The following is an 18,784-nucleotide window of genomic DNA, read 5'->3' as shown; positions in this document are numbered from 1 at the left end:
ATCACTCACTGACCAACTGTGATCCTATCCACATAAACCCTGATGTGGTAATTTGGGCTGTTACTGTGATCAATAGGTCAGACTGAAGGCAAAACCAGCTGTATAAAAATGTTAATGGCCTGTTTAAAATGTAAATCTGTCTGTTGGGATGGGGCATTTAACCCTTCCATCGCAGATTAGTCAATCACACTGCTTGATTACCAGACAGAGGATTTTCATTCCCACTTAAAAACACTGACTTTTACAAAAACTGCATGTAATCATGATTGCAGTGTTTAAGTTCCTGTCCCTTATCAATGCATTACTGATCTGATCAGCACAGATGTCTGAGATGTTTGCCATCAGATCACAGCTGCTTTGTTTTGAGCGTGGCCTTTATTGAAAGTTGATTTTAATGTCAATATAAGTTGGGTTCACAAAAACCTCCTGTTTTTATCAAATGTACATTATTTATTCTGTCTTTAATCATTTTATAAGTCTATCCTTTTTTTTTAATTTTATGCTATAGTTTATGAAAACAAATTAAAAGACTTTTCTTAATTTTGTCTGTTTTATATATTAAAACGTGAACTAACGCCCCCTTGTGGTGCCTTATGAGGCTAGTAGGTGAAAAAAAAGCTAACATTGTCGATCCAAAATCGTTGAGTCAAGGTATTTATTGCACATTCATTCATGTTATGAAATATTTGGTAAAGCTGTGCATTGCAAAGGCAGCAAATCAACAATAAACAGTGCAACATGCCGAAAAAGACAACAGAGACACACATCTGAAATATAAAAGGCTTGTTTTTTTCCTAATAAAATAAAGCATTTCTGAACTTTACATGTGACTGTACTTCTCTTTAATATACTGTGTCTTGCCTCAACTGCTAAATATGTACATAAAAACCTTCCATGCAACAGTGATTTCATCCCTGGATTTTTGAAGTGCATTAAAGACAACTCTGGCGACACAGGCACAGATTGGAGTGGGGGTCCCTTCATAAGTGAAGTCCACCTACAGCCAAAAGACACAGAGCCAGCGAGAGCAGCAGAGTCTTCATGGAGACTTCAGTTCCAGCTGCTGCAGCAGGAAAGACAAGAGGTTCAGAAATTAAGGATTTGACACGTTTACCATGTAGTAGGGTTTGCATGAAAAGCTCATAATCCTAAATACAAAACCTGAGTCAAAGCCTACTTAGTGTCTGTACGTATTTGTTGCATTTAGTGTAACATAATTGTAAAGAATGTTGAATGTCACTTTTTTTTTCAGGACTTTAAGCCTATTGTAAAACAATGGAATTGAAGTCCACCTTTGTCAAAGTTTAAATAGTCAAGAATGTATCTGCTGAACAGCAACCTTCAAATGTTGCAGCTCGAAAGAAGAGCTTGACCCAAATGAAAACAATTCACCCAATACCAACCAGGCAGATAAAGATAACTTTCAACAACACATTCCACATTCATGACTCAACAGCTCAGAGTCAGCCTGATATCTACTGGGCAACCTCTGACCAGTGTTTTACCAGATCAGAGCCTTGAAAAGATTTGTTGTTTGGTTATAATGTAAAAACACCTTGAAACATGCTACAGTACAATCTTTGAAATACTGCAGCTGATATCGCACATCAAGGCTGCACAAAGTTTTTGTCAAGATGACATTTCAGAGAGTTTTGAAAACACCCACTAATAATATATATTGTCCAAAACTATAGCAATTATGATGGACTGCTCAATCAAAGCCAGTTCCATATTCCACTGATATGTTGATGAGCTACATATAAATGATAAAGAGAGCCACACTAGTTTAAGCCTTCATTTGAAACTGAACGTTAAAAACTTGCAAACACACAGTATGGACCTTAAAAGTTTTGTACACACAGCAATAATAAGCTTTACAGGAAACCCCATTCATTTGTCTTACACAAACCCCATACCTATTATTTCAATATAATGTATATATATATATATATTGGCACGCCCCTTTTAGATTGTTCTAGCCTCGAGTGTGCATCAGGTAATTTAGGAACAATTATTCAGTTTTAAATAAGGTTCGGATGTAGTAGAGTGTTAGTAATATCAAAGCTGAGTTAAATTAACGTTATATGAAATCTAGATATCTAGACATATCTGTAAAAATAAAGCCAAATTAGTGACAACAATAAATGAATAATGAAAAAATATAAACACAGGATTGAAATAATCTGTGCATTATTTGATATCAGGAAACAGATCTTACCTTTAGATGACTTTTCTGTGATCGTGGAACAAGAAAAAAAAGTGAGACGTTAGATAAAGCTGTTCTTAATAATATAAATATTAGATGAATGGATGTACTGGTACTTGTCATCCACATGCTCCTGTGCGCGCTCACACACACCTTTAATGGTGAAAGTGGTCTCCATGCCAGCATGGATGTGGTCGGTCACGTGACAATGGAGCAACCACGTCCCCGGATTCCCCGCCACCATCTCAATGGTCTGGAAAGTCCCGGGGAAGAGGTCAAAGACGTCTGCACGGTGCGTGCGGTCCGTCTTATACACACAAACACACAGAACGGACATACAAATAGACACACAGCACATTCAGTGAATCAGAGGTGAACAAATAAAGGGAAAAAAGGTCTTGGGAAAAAAAAAAAAACATTGTAAGAGGAAACTTCCTGTGTAAGAGGTTTTCATGCCAAGGTCAACTTCAGAATATTATGATTTGATTTAATCCACACCACTGGTCTACACCATGTGAATATTTAAGGATGGGACATTTTTCTATGCTGCTGCAAGACTTCTGATAATGCCTATAGTTAAATTTATATAAAAAGATGAAAAACCTCAAATAAAAAAATCTAAAGGGTGTTCACAGTGATTTGGTGCTGTTGTCTACCTTGTAGGTAAAAGTCTCAGCGTGGAAGTGAACGGTGTGCATGTCCACCTCGTTGCCCATGCCGAGCAGATACCAGTCGACCTTCTCGCCCTCTGTCATGACCAGTCCTTGCAGGTTACCGTACAGCTTCCCATTGATCCCTTTAAAAGAGAAATGCACAGAAATGTAGACATGTTAGGAGTTGGCTGTACTGAATTTTACAGTGTGTGTAGGTTTGCCCACGTTGTGTGGGATAGGTACAAGTGTCACCCACCCTAACCGTTAGGCCACCAGTGCCCCTTTATTAATCTTTGTAATTGATATTTACTGTATATCTGTTGGCTTCTTATAGTAAAATAGGTTTTATGTTACTATTGTTCAGCTTTTTTTCTCTTCTCTCAAGGATGTTATTATTAGTTTTGTCTTCAACATGAGCTCTTATCGTAATGATTCATGTCCAAGTGTTAGTTTTTCTAATCAGTTAACATTGAATTAAGGGAAATGTCATGACTCACAGCTCCTGCAGCATTGTGTGCACCAGATAAGCGAATTAGAGGATGAATAGAGAGCAAACCTTATGAAGACTAACACAAGAGTTATTGATCTTTCTTTACCCATGAGCGTCTGGACCTGAGCTGGAAGTCGAAACTGTACTGCAAAACTCCTGCTCCAAATTACGTAATCAGCGTGATATCGTCGATGGGGTACTTTGGCTTCACATTAGTGAAACAGGATATGTGATCCATGATTATACTGTAAAAGGGTTTTTTCTATACTTGTATCTGAACAGTGAAAGGTCTGTATTGTTGTACCCAAACCAAAACAAAAAGAGAATTCTGATAACTCCTTCTCACCGTGCATCAGGTTACTCTCCTCAAAGTCCTCGTCAGGCCTGAAGCTATGAGGGTCTACGCCAAGGTACGTTCTGATGTTGTCCTCCAAGTACCAGGACTGGTTTTCATCATGCACCATAAAGAGCAGAGCAAACTCCTTCTCCACGTCTACCCTCTGTCTGTCGGACCCCACACCGCTTCGCAGAGTCCCAGGCCTGCAGACCACTAGAGGCCCCAGGAGACCACTGTACAGATCCTGCACATAAACAACGTGTAAATCTCCCACTCGGGCTCAAAACATCCAAGTGTATACAATCTTTTAACTTGTTTTCTTTCTGTTACTGTGACTTTCATGTTCACGTTCATGTTCGTGTGTAAGGAGAGGGTGAAGGAGGTCCCACGGAGGGTCCGGGTGGGGTGTTTATGTGATTGTACATTTACAGAGACGGCTGTTAAAACCAAGCAGCATTAACATCAAAGTGGAATAGGAATGACCTTTTAGAAAAAATGGTGATGCAACCAAGAAAGATCAGGAGGATTTTTTTCTGTATGTGGGCTGATTTGACTAAGTCAACATCATTGTAAGTTATGAAATCGATTATTAATTCTTTTTAAAACATGCACTCTTGACAAGTTTGACAAAACGTCAGGGCTTCCCCCACGATACTGTCCAGAGTATCTAGCAGCCTGTCTACACAAACAGAGTGCAGTGCATTCATGAAAAGGTGGCTTCAGTTGTGTGAAGTGAAGCCGTGGTTGCACAAAGCTTCTGTTTTACACTGTAAAATACAAAAAAAACAGTATCTGATCCTGACACCAAAATAAAGGGTGTGTGCGATTGTGGACGGTTTGGTTTGAACACTCCCACCTTCAACTTCGGCTCTCGAGGTCTTCTAATTTTGAAGCTTGAATCTAAAAACGTTCTTTTGCCATCACAGCCGCTCAGCTTTAAAGCGACCTGCCTGAGGAGATTAGGCCACAGAATCTGTGACATCCTTTGTGTTATTGTGACGTTTTCTTTTTAAAGGCATGAACTTTATTTATTCATATTGATGTTTGTTTTTCCTTCGATATCTTAATTTCAGTTTTATGTGCTGTACTTCACTCATCGTGTCTTTTTCACTCTTTCTATCTTCTCCCTGCTGTGTTTTTATGTCTCTCTCTTGCTTGAATTAAATTAAGTCATCTGGCCATTCTCGTGTGTTTACCATTGGGGTACCATGCTACTTATGCTGTTTTTTTGTCAAAGCACTCTTTGAACTCTGGTTTTAAAGGTGCTACTGTATACAGAAAGTTCAGATCACTCTTTGTCGTACCCTGATGAAATCAACGTTGGAGTAGTAGGCATATGAGATGCAGTTCGGATCCGAGACCCCTGGACCAGAGCTCTCAGGAATATCCCACGTCAACTCGATCATGTAGCCTAAAGGCAAGACAACATGTAAGTAAGTATAGGTATGAGTTGCCCAAAGTGCATGTGCAGCTACTTCAGTCTCACCCGGTTCAACAGGAATGTGTGTGCCAATAGCTTGAACTCCGTGTGCGTTTATTGAGTACGGCCGGCTGGCTTTGTTCCTGAATGTAACCGAGATCTGCTCTCCTACCTCCGCTTTGATTATCGGACCTAAAGAGAGGAAACAAAGAAACATTTCACATTCAGTCTGACCTGGAGCGGACAAAAAGAAGAAAGTGCTTCTGGTCTTACCGATAATCCCAAGGTGTTGTTGGCTCGGGTGCCGTTTCGTCTTGACTCTGAAGGTGTCATCCGTGTATTCTTTGTACACCACCTTCTTATAGCGCGAGCCAATTCTGTTTTCCCCGTTGGCCACAAATATGCTGCCTGGACTGGGAGACATGTACCAATGTGCTTCATTAAACAAACAGTAATAACTTTTACCACTAATGACAGGCTCTGGCTCCAACACTGAAGTACATCATCCTGTTATTCTGTTCGTCACCCACCTGTCCTCTGATGTGGCGTGGTGTTTCTCCAGCTCCCAGTGTCTCTCCGGTGAGTAGTCCCACTCGATCTCTTCAGCGCTGATATAATACCGCACGATTTTAGTCGGCTGTGTTTTTGTGGTCTTCACTTGGCCGTGAGCACACTGGTCCACTCGGTACTGCTGCCTCATTCCGGCGGAGAAGTGGTCTGTTACTCTGCAGCTTACTTCAAATAAACCTGTCAGGAGAGGAGGACGCAGATTTATACACACGAAAGAGACGTTTGTCCCTTTACTCCACATGTTGAAAGGGCACATCTACAAACACTTTTTTACCCACAGAACACGTTACTGAAAATGCAGCTGCACTCCATGTTGCTTTGAGAGAACATATTGTCATGACAGGAAATGTTTGTTTTCAAGTTGTTGCAAATGACTGCACGCTTGGTTAGCTTAGCTAAACAAATCTACGTACATTACAAATGACTCCACCTTCATTATCCTCCATTGTTATGTGCTGTCACAGTAACTCCTCTAAAAAATAAACAGCGTTTGCTTATATATGTTTGAATCCCACAATTCTACAATTCATTTAGGACGCTTTTATCCAAAGTGGTGAACATCAGAGAGTAAGCATAACACAAGCAAGGATCAAGAGAGGATGAAACAATGCCAGTTAGGGCAAATGAACTGCTTTGAGTCCGATTGGACATAAAGTACAGGTGCTGATGGGCTGAGCACAGAGAGTGTATTTTTAAAATAATTAAAGTTAATACATCCAAAAACCATACTAAATACCATCATCATCAATACTACAAAGTTCCTAGACATTCATGAAAGAGAGAGGGCTTTATCTTTTTCCTAAAAGTGCAAAGGGACTCTGTAGATGAATGGAGTTTGTTAGTTCTTTCCCCCCACTGGGGGGCGACAGAGGAGAAGAGTCCAGCAAGGACCCTGATGTGAAGGTTAGATCAGATGCCTTTCACTGGCAGAGAGCGCAGTGAGCGGGAGGAGAGTCTAGACCTGGATTACAGAGTTCAGGTGAGGAGGAGCGGTTTTGTAAGCAAGCAGCAGAGTTTTGAATCTGATGCAACATTAACTGGGAGCATGTGGAGGAAGATGAACAGCAGTGTGACAGGTGCTGTTTTAGGTCGGGTGAAGACCAGTTGTGCTGCTGCTGCGTTTAAAAAGCACGTAGGAAGACCTGCTAGTAAGGGGATATCTGTGCAGAATGATAAAGTACATTTAAAAGGTGAGACACTTGCATGTTCATAGATTCTGAAGTTTGCAGGATTATTGCTCAAATATATATATATCACCTACAACTTGTTTTTCAGGAAACATTTTTTAACTTCTCTTTAATTTCTTTAACATGCAAACAGCCATCTTCTTTTCTTTGTTTACCTTTGGACTTAATGAGTCCATTCACAGCCTTTGTATTGTAGAAATAACCACAAAGTAGCTCAGTGACACATGCACATGTCTTATCTGCTTATGTATACGAGGCTGACACAAACTGGAAAATAAAACCACATCTGCTGTTATGTATTTAAATGTGTTTATGTTTTGTCTGAGTTGAATGTTTCAGACCATGTTGGTGATTTAGCCAAACCATAATCATCTAGTTCAAGAAAAAAAGAAAGAAGACAACATCAGAAAGTAGTCTAGAACTGCCTATAAACAGCCTCAGTTGAATTTGTGGTGATTTATTGTTGGAATTTCACTTCATGATTGTGTCCCACTTGTTGATTCTTCACAAAAAATTACAGTTTTATATCTTTATGTTTGAAGCCTGAAATGTGGCAAAAGGTCGAAAAGTTCAAGGGGGCCGAATACTTTCGCAAGGCACTGTACATGTAAATAATGTCAGGAAGACCAAACACATGCATACAGAGGGCAGGATGACACAAAAGTTTCACCCTTTCCTGTTTCCATTGTACTTCTGGATGTTTCTTGTTATCCAACGTTTGGAGTAGTGCTTGCACAACAGGATGTTGTTAAAGAATTAAACCACATTTGGCATGTTGTGTGTAATTGTGCGTGTACATGTGTGTCCGTGACTGACCGGGAGTGTTTGGCTGCATGGAGACAGAAGCAGTGGTGTGAGGGAAGAGGCTGATTGTGTCTCGTGTTGTGCTCTGCTTCTTAAAGGTGTTGCCTTCAAAATAAACACCATGGATGTCCACCTCTGTGCCCAGGCCGAATGTGTACCACTGAACTTTGTCCCCTGCACACATCTCCAGTCCGGGGAGGTTCCCATACATCCGACCGTTCACAGCTGGAAGAGAGAAACAAAAGTGAACAAAAATAATGACCTGAAAAGGCAACAGAATGATGATCAGTTTTAATGTTATACAGCCAATTTAAAGTTAAAGACAGTGAAGTGACCAAACACACTGGTTACCATGCATCAAATTGCTCTCTTCAAAATCTGGGTTGTCTGAGTTGCCACCAAAAGTCTTGATGTTCTCCTCTAAATACCAACTTGAGTTTTCATCAATGACAGAAAACAGGAGGAAGAACTCTTTATCCACATCGTTCTGTACAGAGATGCACACACGGGGAAAGAAAGTGTATGAGATGACATGGAAGGACAATTTAATTGTGTGTGCGTGTGTGCATGCGTTTAAATGGATGAAAGAAGCAGCAACCTGGGTTCCGTTCTCCCCCAGCGTTCCCTTCTTGCACACCAGCAGAGGTCCCACTAATCCTGAGTTGGTGTCTTTGGCAGGATCAGTGGCGGAGTAGTACAGGTAGGGGATGCAGGGAGTATCTGATGAAGACGGACCTTCTAACACCTGCCAGGTGTACGTGAAGTTCTGCCCCGGAGCTACGTGGGAGCCTGGCTTGTTGACACCTACACATCATTGCACATGAAAAAAAATAATACAATTAAATCTGCTGTCCCATCTGATCTAATAGAGTCTTTAAACTGGAGCTTAATTCCAGTTCGGCAACAAAAATAATTTTTTTACTGCTTCAGACTTTGGTCACAGCGAATCATGTTGATTTACTTTAAAGTGATAATAATATGAAGCATGTGTTTTAACTACCTATTTACTCCCACACAGATTACTCCTCTTTGTTTTGCTTTGGTGTCTTTCATTGACAAACTAAGGGTGCCCCCTTAGAGAGGATTCCTACTGCCACTGCAACCTGTGGACATTTGGAGCCTCCTAAGACACCTACTGGCCTTGTTGATAATCAGCGCACCTCTGAGGATGCTGCTAAAACAGCAGGGTGACTTTTTTTTTTTTTTTAAATCAGATCACACTACCTACACATGTACAGGACAAGAACAGCAAATATGTGTATTGCTTTGTCAACAGGGCGCACCGAAGTCAACACAAACAGAGATTTTATCACAGGAGCTTTAACAAATACATGCTGACTGAATGTTCTGCTGCACATTTCTATGTTACTCTATCCTTCTCCCTTTAAGGATGTGTATGATTGTGGGCATGAGCACATGTGTTTAATTTAGGATTTTTCTAGGCATGTAGGATTCAGGGTTTTAAATCTTGTCATTCAAAATGACATTTAAAAAACAAGGTTTTGCACACAAAGTCTTTCAGCTTAATTTTTTCCCCCTCTTTTTTGGATTTCGATTCCAGCACTATCTAATGCAAAACAGTTCATGCCAGCAAATTAAACTGACTTTCCGTGAGTCTGTGTCAACTCACCGTCCTCGTAGCTGCTTCCCTGGGAGTGTTTGTCATAGTGCAGGCCATGTGGCTGGATGCTGTAGTTTCTATCAGCTAAATTCATAAATGTCACTCTGAGAGTGTCTCCTTCCTCTGCCCTCAGGACAGGACCTGGACAAAAGCAGAAGGATATCGTGACCGGACACAAGATAAGAGCCAAGAAACCAGTCAGGTACACAAGACACAAAATAGGAAGTGTGAGATTTTTTTTTTTTTTCTTACCTAACATCCCTAAGTGTAAATCCTGTGGTTTCAAGGTGGTGAAAGTATCATCTGTGTACTCTTTGTATATCACTTTCTGGTAAACACCTCCGATTCTTCCTCCCTCTTTACCAAAAAACATCTCGGATGCACTATGAGAAAGGGAACAAGATAATGGAAGTGTAGGAGGTAGAGAAAGACTGATTTGGGTTGTAGTTTACAGTCTGTGGCCAAGATGAAGAAGCACTGTGTCATTTCTCACTACAGAGAAAATCCACAGAGCCAAGAGCTGGCCAGTCAGTCAGACCTCACTGTGTCAGGACAGACAACAATAACAAAGACACAATAACAACTGAGTCACTGCATCGCCGTCCACACATTTACTCCAGACACCACAGAACTGCCTCACCACAGGAACGACACGCTGCTGTGTAACCAGCCGTGTCCAGAGGTCTGGTAATACACACATACAACTTTATTTTGAGTTGTACTTAGTGACATCATTGTATATGTATTTTACAAAGATTTCAGTGTCATTCACCTGGCTATAAAGTGATTCCAATCACCATCCACCAAAAAATATCAGAATTTATAAAAACTGTTCTAAAACAAGTTCATTTATTGATCCTGGATGTTATTCAAAAAGGTTTCTATAAAACTATATCTGTTGGGCAACAATAATGGGGAGCAATAATGTCTTCTTGGGTTGCACATGAAGACAGACTTAAGTCATCAGCAATGCAATTTTTCAAACTTTCTTGAGCTGATTTGCTATGAAACCATGTGAGCACACCTTACTTAGAAGGGTTTTAAATGACTTTGTACGAGAACAGTTGAGCCATCGTTGCTGTAACCTCTGATTGATGCAGCAGTTTGTGACTTAAATTTCATAAAGGGTCCGCCCACCTGTCGGCCTCAGTTAGCGATACATCATTGATCAGATCTTTCCCTGAGGGAGCGTAGTTCCACAGGACTCTCTCTGCTGCCAGGTAGAAATTCCTCACAACACCCCCGCCCATCTCTGTGGAGCTGGCCTCACTGTCACATGGCTTCACTTCATAAAAGGCCTGCATCCCAGCTGGAAAAAAAAAGACCCACATGTATGACAAATGACATGTACTGTATGAAGTATATGCCTATTGTGAAAGTTGACCTTTAGAACCTTAGGAAATCCTAATTACTGGCAACCAACATGGGAGTCTAAAAGGTCAGGTTCAATGCTCTATAAAATAATAAATACTTTCAGGTTCAGATTAAATTTACTTCCTTGTGGTTTCCTTTAAAAATAAGGGTTCACTTTAAAAAACCTGACAGGACACATAACCTATAAAACTACCCAGAGATTCTTAACATATTTCTATTTGACTTTCTTTTTGTTCAGTGAAGGAACAGGACTGAATGGGTTTTTATGTCGAGCGTGATATGACACAAAGGAAATGTATTTCCTCAGAGTCAATGATGTTTATTTAATGTTGAGCAAGTATACAGCTCATTCAGTTCTTTGTCCAGTGGACTTTGACCCTTTTTAAAATACAAGACCCGGCATGTTCAGAGTCAAAAACAAGCCTCTCTAACAAAATGCTTTGACAGAAAGAACAGAGGTGGACCTCACAGAAAAAAAATGCATTCTTTCCCGTCAGCAATTCTGTACAACCAGTGAAGTCTCAGAGCAGGTAGGTCAACACAGAGGATAAGGGTCAGGTGCCCTACCCTGCAGGTGGTCATTAACTTGGCACGTCAGCAGCCACTTTCCTGCCGCTTTCGGGACCATCTCGGCTGTAGCGAACGTGGCGGGGAACAGGCTGAGGACGTCTGTACGATGGCCTCGGTCCAGGAGAGTGTTTCCATGAAAGAAAGCAGAGTGAATGTCCACCTCGTTCCCCATGCCAAACAGATGCCATGCCACTGCACGGTGCTGACATAACTCGATTCCAGGCAGGTTACCAAACATGTAGCCATTTATAGCTGTCAGAGAAAAACACAGACAGAGGTTCAAATAACAAACAGGGGACACATTTAGCCTGTAAACCTTGTTTTTTACACTGATATTATTTGAAGTCACCAGTAACTCCTTTAGTTGGGGGTTTGAGAGGACATTCACAGATACATTTACCGCGTACGTTAGCTAAGATTATACTGTAGATATTTCACTGGAAGCCCTGAAAAGTTGGCCTCGCAACCTGAGGGTCATCGTGAATACGATATGTTCCAATATTGTACATGAGCTTAATCATTTAAACTTCCAGCATGTAAGATTCATTAAGTAAAAAAAATAGTCCTAACAATATAGTTGGACTTATCCCTCACCATGCATCAGGTTTGACTCCTTAAAGTCTGGGTCCTCTTGGTCCACCCCACTGGGATCACTGCACTTCTGAATGTTGTCCTCCAGATACCAGCTCAGGTTTTCATCCACCACGTTGAACATCAGGAAGACATCCTGGTCTACATCATTTCTGGCTGAATCGACAGCAACACCTGGCTTTGTCTGACCTACGACTGGACTGCTCGTCTCCTTCAAGATCCCTGTGCTCATAGAGAAAAAGGAAATGGCGGTTAAATGGCGGTGGATTGCAGATACATATTTAATTCAATTTGATCTATACCTCCTCATATCACCATGCATGATTCTGAAACGTTGGCATGAATCTGTGTTACCTCTCTTCTCTCTTTTCACAAAGCATTTTGATGCAATGTTTCATTGTTGTCATTTCGTGCTCAAAACCTGGCTGATACCTATAAAGCTATCTAGCCTCATCACTAAAAATGAATTCAGGAATCTTGGAACACAGCTGTTGACTAAAGCAGTACACCAAAAAGTCAGATAAGAGCATGAAACAAACAAGAAAAATGTAAGAAGAGAAATGAAGAGGAACAAAAAGAACAGAAAACACAATTACAACATATGAGCAGCCTATTGAGGACAGAGACATTAAAATGCTAATGACGAATATTTTGAGAAGATACTTAAACAAGTCAACAAAGGCGACAAATCAGACTATAGAGAGAGGGCTGGTCCACAGTCTCGGGGCTTTGACTGCAAAAGAAAACAGCTATCTTTAAGTTTAAGGTTGGAGCAAGGGACTGCCAGGAGGCACATGCCAGATGATCCCAGGGGCCTGGAAGTTGTTTGAGGGCTCAGAAGGTCTGCTTTCTATGAGGGGCCAGGTCAGTCAAGGCTTTAAAAACAAACAGCACAACCTAAAAGATGGTTTAATGTGTCTTCTTGAAGCCGTTAAAGAGAGGATAGAATAGGGCCAGTATCTTGAAGCAGCCAGAAGTCTGGCAGCAGCCTTTCTTGCTTTTGTTGCATCAGGAACAAAGAAGGCCTGCTGATCCGAGTATACACTCAGAACAATAGGGTTGGAAAGAGTTAAAAGCACATGTTTTTTTTAAACTGTTTTTGTTTGTCCCAGTTTTACTCAATCATAAAATTCAAACGCAGAGTTAAATGTAACTCTGAGGTTTGTTAACATTGACATTCAGGAAGAGATCAGTTTATGCAATAAAGGGGAGAAAAAAGTGTATTTTTCTTTGAAGATGGAGCTGAGTGTTTCCAGTGTAGCAGTGTTAGGAAATGTTGTGCCTCTGGTGAGGAGTTTGCCTAATTTTGCATGTGGAAAGAGTAGAACATGGGGCTTAGGACGGAGCCTTATGGGACACCATAAAACATATTACCTTGAAAATGGATAAGTTACCTATGTTCCCCTGGGAAAGTTCTGTTTTTAAGAAAGGATATGAATAAACTGAAAGCAGTCATAAAGGCTAAGCTTCAGCGAAGGTTGTCTGATCAACAGTGTGAAATGTAATACCGAGGTCCAGTTAAGTCAGACAAGCACAGTAATCAGGAACATCTGTGAGGAGGAGGTCATAAAGTAAAGAATACCAATGGTATTCTCGACCATAAGAATACCATGTTATAATAAAAGAACTGTCCTCAAAGGTTATCTTCATACCTTTTTTGCAGGTAAGCAAAGCCCCTATAAGTCCCGAGGCGATGTCCATGGGTGCGTCCACATGAGAGTGGTAGACCCAGGTCAGGCAATTGGCGTCATCATCTGTGGGGGCAAATTTGGGTCTGACCTCCCAGCGGTAGGTGTATCTGCCTCCTGGTGGAACAGAGTCGTCCCTCTTCAACATGTTTGATGTCCCATCTGGATAGAGAGCCCCTGGTATACAAACACAAAGATGTTCATGCTAAGCTCCCTTCGTGTCCTCTAAAGGCACACGTTGAAAGCACACTGGTTCAACAGCTCAGCGGCTCTATTTCGCCACAGTCAAATGTATCCTAACTTTTTGCTGATCTAGAAATGATCTAAAAAACATGTGAAGGGAATAAGTTATTCATCATCTGCAAATGTCTAAATGATCACATTCTTAAACGGAGGTAAGAGAGATCTAGGTCATTTTTCTCTTATCTCTGTTAAGCTTTCAGCCTCCACGTATGCAACTGTGTGTCATCTACAAACACCTAAATGACCTCAGTGTAGTTCTTTCACGTCTGCACTAATTTGTGCTTGCAACATGATATGGTTGAAACAAAATTGGCTGATTTGATCAGTCTTTCTGCTTCTTGGCGTTTTGACACTACACCCCTTTTCTCCTTTCTCCACTAACAAACATCCCTCTCCCTTCCTGCTGTTTATAAAAAGCTATTCAAAAACCCAAGAGAAATGTACCATTTGACCTACAGACAGACTGATGCAGGTTCTCTTTTTTAACAGAACTTACTTCCACAACAAGAATTTAGTTTCAGTTTCAGTTCTCCTCAGGCCCTGTATAAGCCGGGGACAGGATGCATCACCAGGGATAAACCGAGGAGGGGGCTTGTTGCATAACAAATTACAGCAAAGTTCACAAGAGACATATCTGCAAAGGGGACTGGAATGTTGCAGCTGCACTTCTTTCCTCAGAACACCAGCATAAATGGACTCTTTCAGTCCGTATCATATTTTGTTGTCCTTTGTCATGTCAGCCTGTCGGTATCTTGTTATCAGAAACTGTCTGGCATTGAAGAAAAGGAGACAGAGACGCCACATTTTTCCTAAAGCCATACACAGAGCTTCAGTTTATGTGAGACAAAAAATCTGATAGTAATTTAAATCTGCACAATTTATATACGTAAAATGTTACCTTGTATTTAGCAACACTTTGAAAACAGTCCAATGAGGCAATTAACTGGATAACAGTTCATGTATTGCAAAAAAAAAAAAGATGAAGACTGAAAATTAATAAGCAATGGCTGTTGTACATCAGGACAAGAAAATTGGGTTTTGATCCACGGCATCTAAAGCCTGCTAACATGGCTTTGTACTAAATGAGCGCACACTTTGCCAGAGCAACTATTAATTTAAAAAGGAAAATTTGTCTGAACAATGTCACTGTTTTTAGGTATTCTAAGTACTGTTTCAACTGAGGAATTATTAGTGACAGGCCCGATTTAGTTCTTTCAGAAATCCCCTTCTATAATTCTCTATGTGGTGTACTCTTGGTGTATCTCATAATGCTACTTTACCCTCTGAATTCTTCTCATAGAAAACTCCATGTGGATGCATTGAGTAGTTCCTGCTTGCAAAGTTCTTCAGGTGGACCACGATGACGTCATCGACCTCGGCTCGCAGCACAGGCCCCAGGAAGCCCAGCCAGGCCGGCCGGGGGGCCAGGCTACTGTACGTTGCATCAGTGTACTGTCGGAACATGGCTTTCTTATACACACTGCCAATCCGGTGAGGTCCTCTTTCCAGGAACACAGTTGCATGCCTGAGATACAAGTGGACATGAGAGATAAATACACAGCAGTGGAAACAGAGAGGAGAAAGAGAGCGCTGTTAATCCTGTTTATTGGACATTTCTCAAAGTCAGGGTACTGTCATATTATATAAAGCAAGATCACACAATGACAGGCTGTTTTTCTCCCTCTCTTAACACATGCGTAGTCTTAAAAAACTCCTAAATAAGTTTATAAAATTTAAAAAAATTGAATGTTTTTTTTTTTGTCCAGACACAAACTGTACAACTGAAACTCATCTTATAGTGGTATTTAGTTAATATGACATACAGAAGGGGTGGTACCAGTATAAAAAGAAGTACATGGCAAAGAGAGTGCCATCACTGAAGGGCACTTAGTAAGCTTTCACAAAAGGCTTGGATCTATCTGGTGGATTATTTGACTTTAATTATAGATGTTGCACAGCAGAACAAATGGCAGGTCTCTAACAATTAGACTTGTAATTATTGTTATTACAGGTTTCTGTGGGCTAATAACATGTTACTGGAGCTGTTGCCTACACAGTTTTTGCTACAGTATACTATATAACCCCTGCAAAGAAAGGGCAGAAAGCATGCCCTTCACTAGATTCACAAATGGGTCACATTGACAACTCTGCTGGAGGCAGATAAAGGGGGTTTCATCGAACACCTGATTGAAGTGATTTAGTGATAACGTGCAGCCTCCAGCTCTCTCTAATTGATCCCATTTAAACACGACGATGTGTGTGAAGCATCGGGTACTGCCCAACCATTAGCGACACAGCTTTTTTTGTCTCAGTGGTTTCAACTGTTCCTGCAGGTAAACAATATGATGACATCGTTGTGTTTAAAACATATATTTACAATTTTGGATGTTTGCTTTATTTGGACAGGGAAGCTGAAAGGACATGAAAAGTGGAGGGAGAGAGAGAGCGGGGGATGACACGCACCAAATAGCACCAAATCTGGAGTAGAACCTGCAAACAGAGCAACAAGGACAGTAGCCTGTTCATGGGGCGCTGTTCTACCTGAGCCAAACCAGCACCCACTGCTGTTTGTTGTAGAGGAAGTCTAATTGGAAAAACAATGATAACATGAACTCTAGAGAGAATAAAAAGTAAGTTAGGTCTGGGATTTCTCTGTAAGGATGCAGCAGTTGCATTTAACAGGCATGGCAGCTGGATTTACTTTAAACTATTTTCATTTAAAAAAAAGAATATACATTTATCTTCATATTTAATTAACCCTAAAGCGGCAAACATTTGGTAATCCTTCTTAAATGTGGCAAATTAAAAACAGCTGACTGAATATATTTGGAGTTTTTGGGGGATAAAGTTGATTTTCTTCAGTGTGTGTGTTGTACATCTTAAAAAATCCCTATGAGAGCCAAAAACAGTTGGGAGCACATGCATTGAGAACTCTGTTTAATTGTCCACCTGGACAATATCGGATAATGCTGACTACATACAGCCACAAAGATGAACAACTTTAGGCTTATGTTTAACTATACCTTAAATCAAAACTGCCAAACACAATCAAGTGGCCCAATTTGGATCCTAGTCCTGTTTTTCAGACCTGGATATTTCTATTGCACCTTTTTACATCTGTCAGTTTATTCTTCAGCAAACTAACAATGTGTGAAATCAAATTACTGTTGAGATGCTTTTTAAATAGATGCAGATGTCTTTGGTCAATGTAACACAGCACAGGAAGCCTCTAATCTCATGAAGGAAGACCTTCAATCACTGTAAGTCACTCAAATACTGTCATTTTTCCTGTGGATCTGCTTCCAGACAACCTGAAAGTCCAGAACAATACAGAGGTCTAGACACTGTCACACCATGACAACATGACCCACTGTGGTCCGACTTTACCACCAAAACGGGATTTTTGTTATCTCAGATGGAGGATCTTTCAGGTTTTGCCCAAATACTTCAGTCACTTGCCACAACAATGACCTGAATAGTTGATACCAATCATAAACTAGGATACGTAATTCTCCCCAAAAATGAAAGGCATTATTACTCACTCATCATTTTCGACGTCTTTCCCGTTCAGCAGGTTTTTTCCACTGGGTGCATAATCCCACGAGTCCTCAATGATCCCCACATAGTAAACTCTCTCCCTGCTGCGCTTCCCTTCCGCGCCGGAGGAGAGGAGAAACAACAAACAGCTCGCAAACAGCCTCAAAAGCCAAGCCATGTTACCACGGTCGTTCCCTTTGTGCTCATTGAGCGTTCACTCCGAATGGGGGTTTTTAATCAGAAGCAACAAGTGGAAACCTCCGTGGACTCTTCCATGCAAACATGCGCGTGTATTAACAGCGCGCGCGCGTAGGAGTTTCAGCACTTATGAAACTGTGTGCAGAGAAACAGTCGATCTATTCAGACACAGAGCAGCGGCGCAGTGACCGCCTCCCCCCGGTTATCACGGATAATAACCGCTCAGTGCTCTGGCGCTGATTATGATAAAACGTTGTTAAAAACGACTCCTGGGAAATCAAACGGTAATTGATCTACACACGCATTCGCCAGGGGTCGTCTCAATTATGTGTCAATTTTCCAGAAGTGATGAGTCAGCATGTTTATGGTCCTGCAGGTTTATAGGTGGAGGTTATGTGGAAGATTTTTGTGGCACTGTTTCAACCAATCTATGGTCTGTTTTTAAGCAATCTACAATATTAGTCAAAATATGAACGATTTAGCTCAGTTTTTATTTGGGTTGTTCAAAATTGAAGGATATTTATTACACATAGATGATGGTTTAAACACCACGGCATCATCACTATCTAATAATTCATGAAGTCTATTTACCTCCCCTGCTGAAGACCTAGAAGTTTGATTAACTTTAAGGCTGAGAGGAAGGTGCACATCCCTCTCGCATAGGTCAATGTTTAGGCTATAACAATATGTGGAGATGATTTATAGTCTTTGAAAGTCACTTAGACCTATAGTTAATACCCTTAACATGAGTACAAGAATTCATCAATTTAACTTATGTGTATGTTTAAAGTTACATAAAAGGAATCCCTTTTAAAAGCTAAGAGTGGATTTTTGATTAATATATTTCCTTTGTACAATCATGCTTCAGTGTCATTCACTCCAGGGGGAGGTAAGGTTGATGACACATGAAGTCAAAGTGGCACTGATTACAAAGCTCCTCTCTGATTGGCACAAGAGAACAGGGTATGTGAGATTTTAAGCATACACCTTTGCTTATTTGTCTGCAAGAGACACTTGAGATGGCAGAAAGTTTGTCCTAATGTCATTTTTGTGTGTGGCCAGAATACATTTCAGTTTCAAGTGAGAAAATCTGCAACCTGATTGTCCATCCTTTTTTTCCTCACACTGCCTGCCATCCAGAAGTTAAACACATTCTAAGTCATGAACCCCCAGTCAATTTCTAAGTAGCCTAAGTTGATAATTCATGCTCTGGAGTTTATAAATGAGTAAAAACAAATGTATTCCCAGTAAGCTAAAAATAGATCCAGTTTGTGGCACTTTCATAGCTTTTTATG

At 40.7% G+C, this 18,784-nt stretch overlaps 1 protein-coding gene across 1 annotated transcript; it reads right to left on the bottom strand.

Annotated features, from left to right (window-relative positions):
- Positions 1–638: 638 nt before the first annotated feature.
- Positions 639–17,672, bottom strand: hephl1b (hephaestin-like 1b). Its single transcript, XM_079355778.1, has 20 exons — positions 17,297–17,672; positions 15,035–15,279; positions 13,476–13,688; positions 11,827–12,045; positions 11,230–11,484; positions 10,426–10,597; positions 9,541–9,671; positions 9,298–9,429; positions 8,266–8,471; positions 8,019–8,154; positions 7,680–7,892; positions 5,637–5,853; positions 5,380–5,519; positions 5,173–5,298; positions 4,991–5,097; positions 3,696–3,930; positions 2,863–3,002; positions 2,360–2,513; positions 2,219–2,233; positions 639–1,063 (listed from the first exon to the last, which is right to left on the bottom strand). The coding sequence occupies exons 1-20, from the start codon at positions 17,467–17,469 to the stop codon at positions 981–983; spliced, it is 3,312 nt and encodes a 1,103-aa protein (XP_079211904.1). The 5' UTR covers positions 17,470–17,672; the 3' UTR covers positions 639–980.
- Positions 17,673–18,784: the final 1,112 nt, after the last annotated feature.

Source organism: Symphodus melops, assembly GCF_947650265.1.
Source record: "Symphodus melops genome assembly, chromosome: 11".
In the NCBI taxonomy this organism is placed as follows: domain Eukaryota; kingdom Metazoa; phylum Chordata; class Actinopteri; order Labriformes; family Labridae; genus Symphodus; species Symphodus melops.
This window is presented reverse-complemented; position numbering and strand designations above follow the sequence as displayed.

Excerpts from the sequence above, each read along its gene's own strand:
- hephl1b (XM_079355778.1), bottom strand. The coding sequence starts at position 17,469 with ATGGCTTGGCTTTTGAGGCTGTTTGCGAGCTGTTTGTTGTTTCTCCTC. Across the intron at positions 5,520-5,636 it reads CACGCCACATCAGAGGACAG|TCCAGGCAGCATATTTGTGG; the intron begins GTGGGTGACGAA and ends CATGTCTCCCAG. Across the intron at positions 2,514-2,862 it reads CTGAGACTTTTACCTACAAG|ACGGACCGCACGCACCGTGC; the intron begins GTAGACAACAGC and ends TGTGTGTATAAG.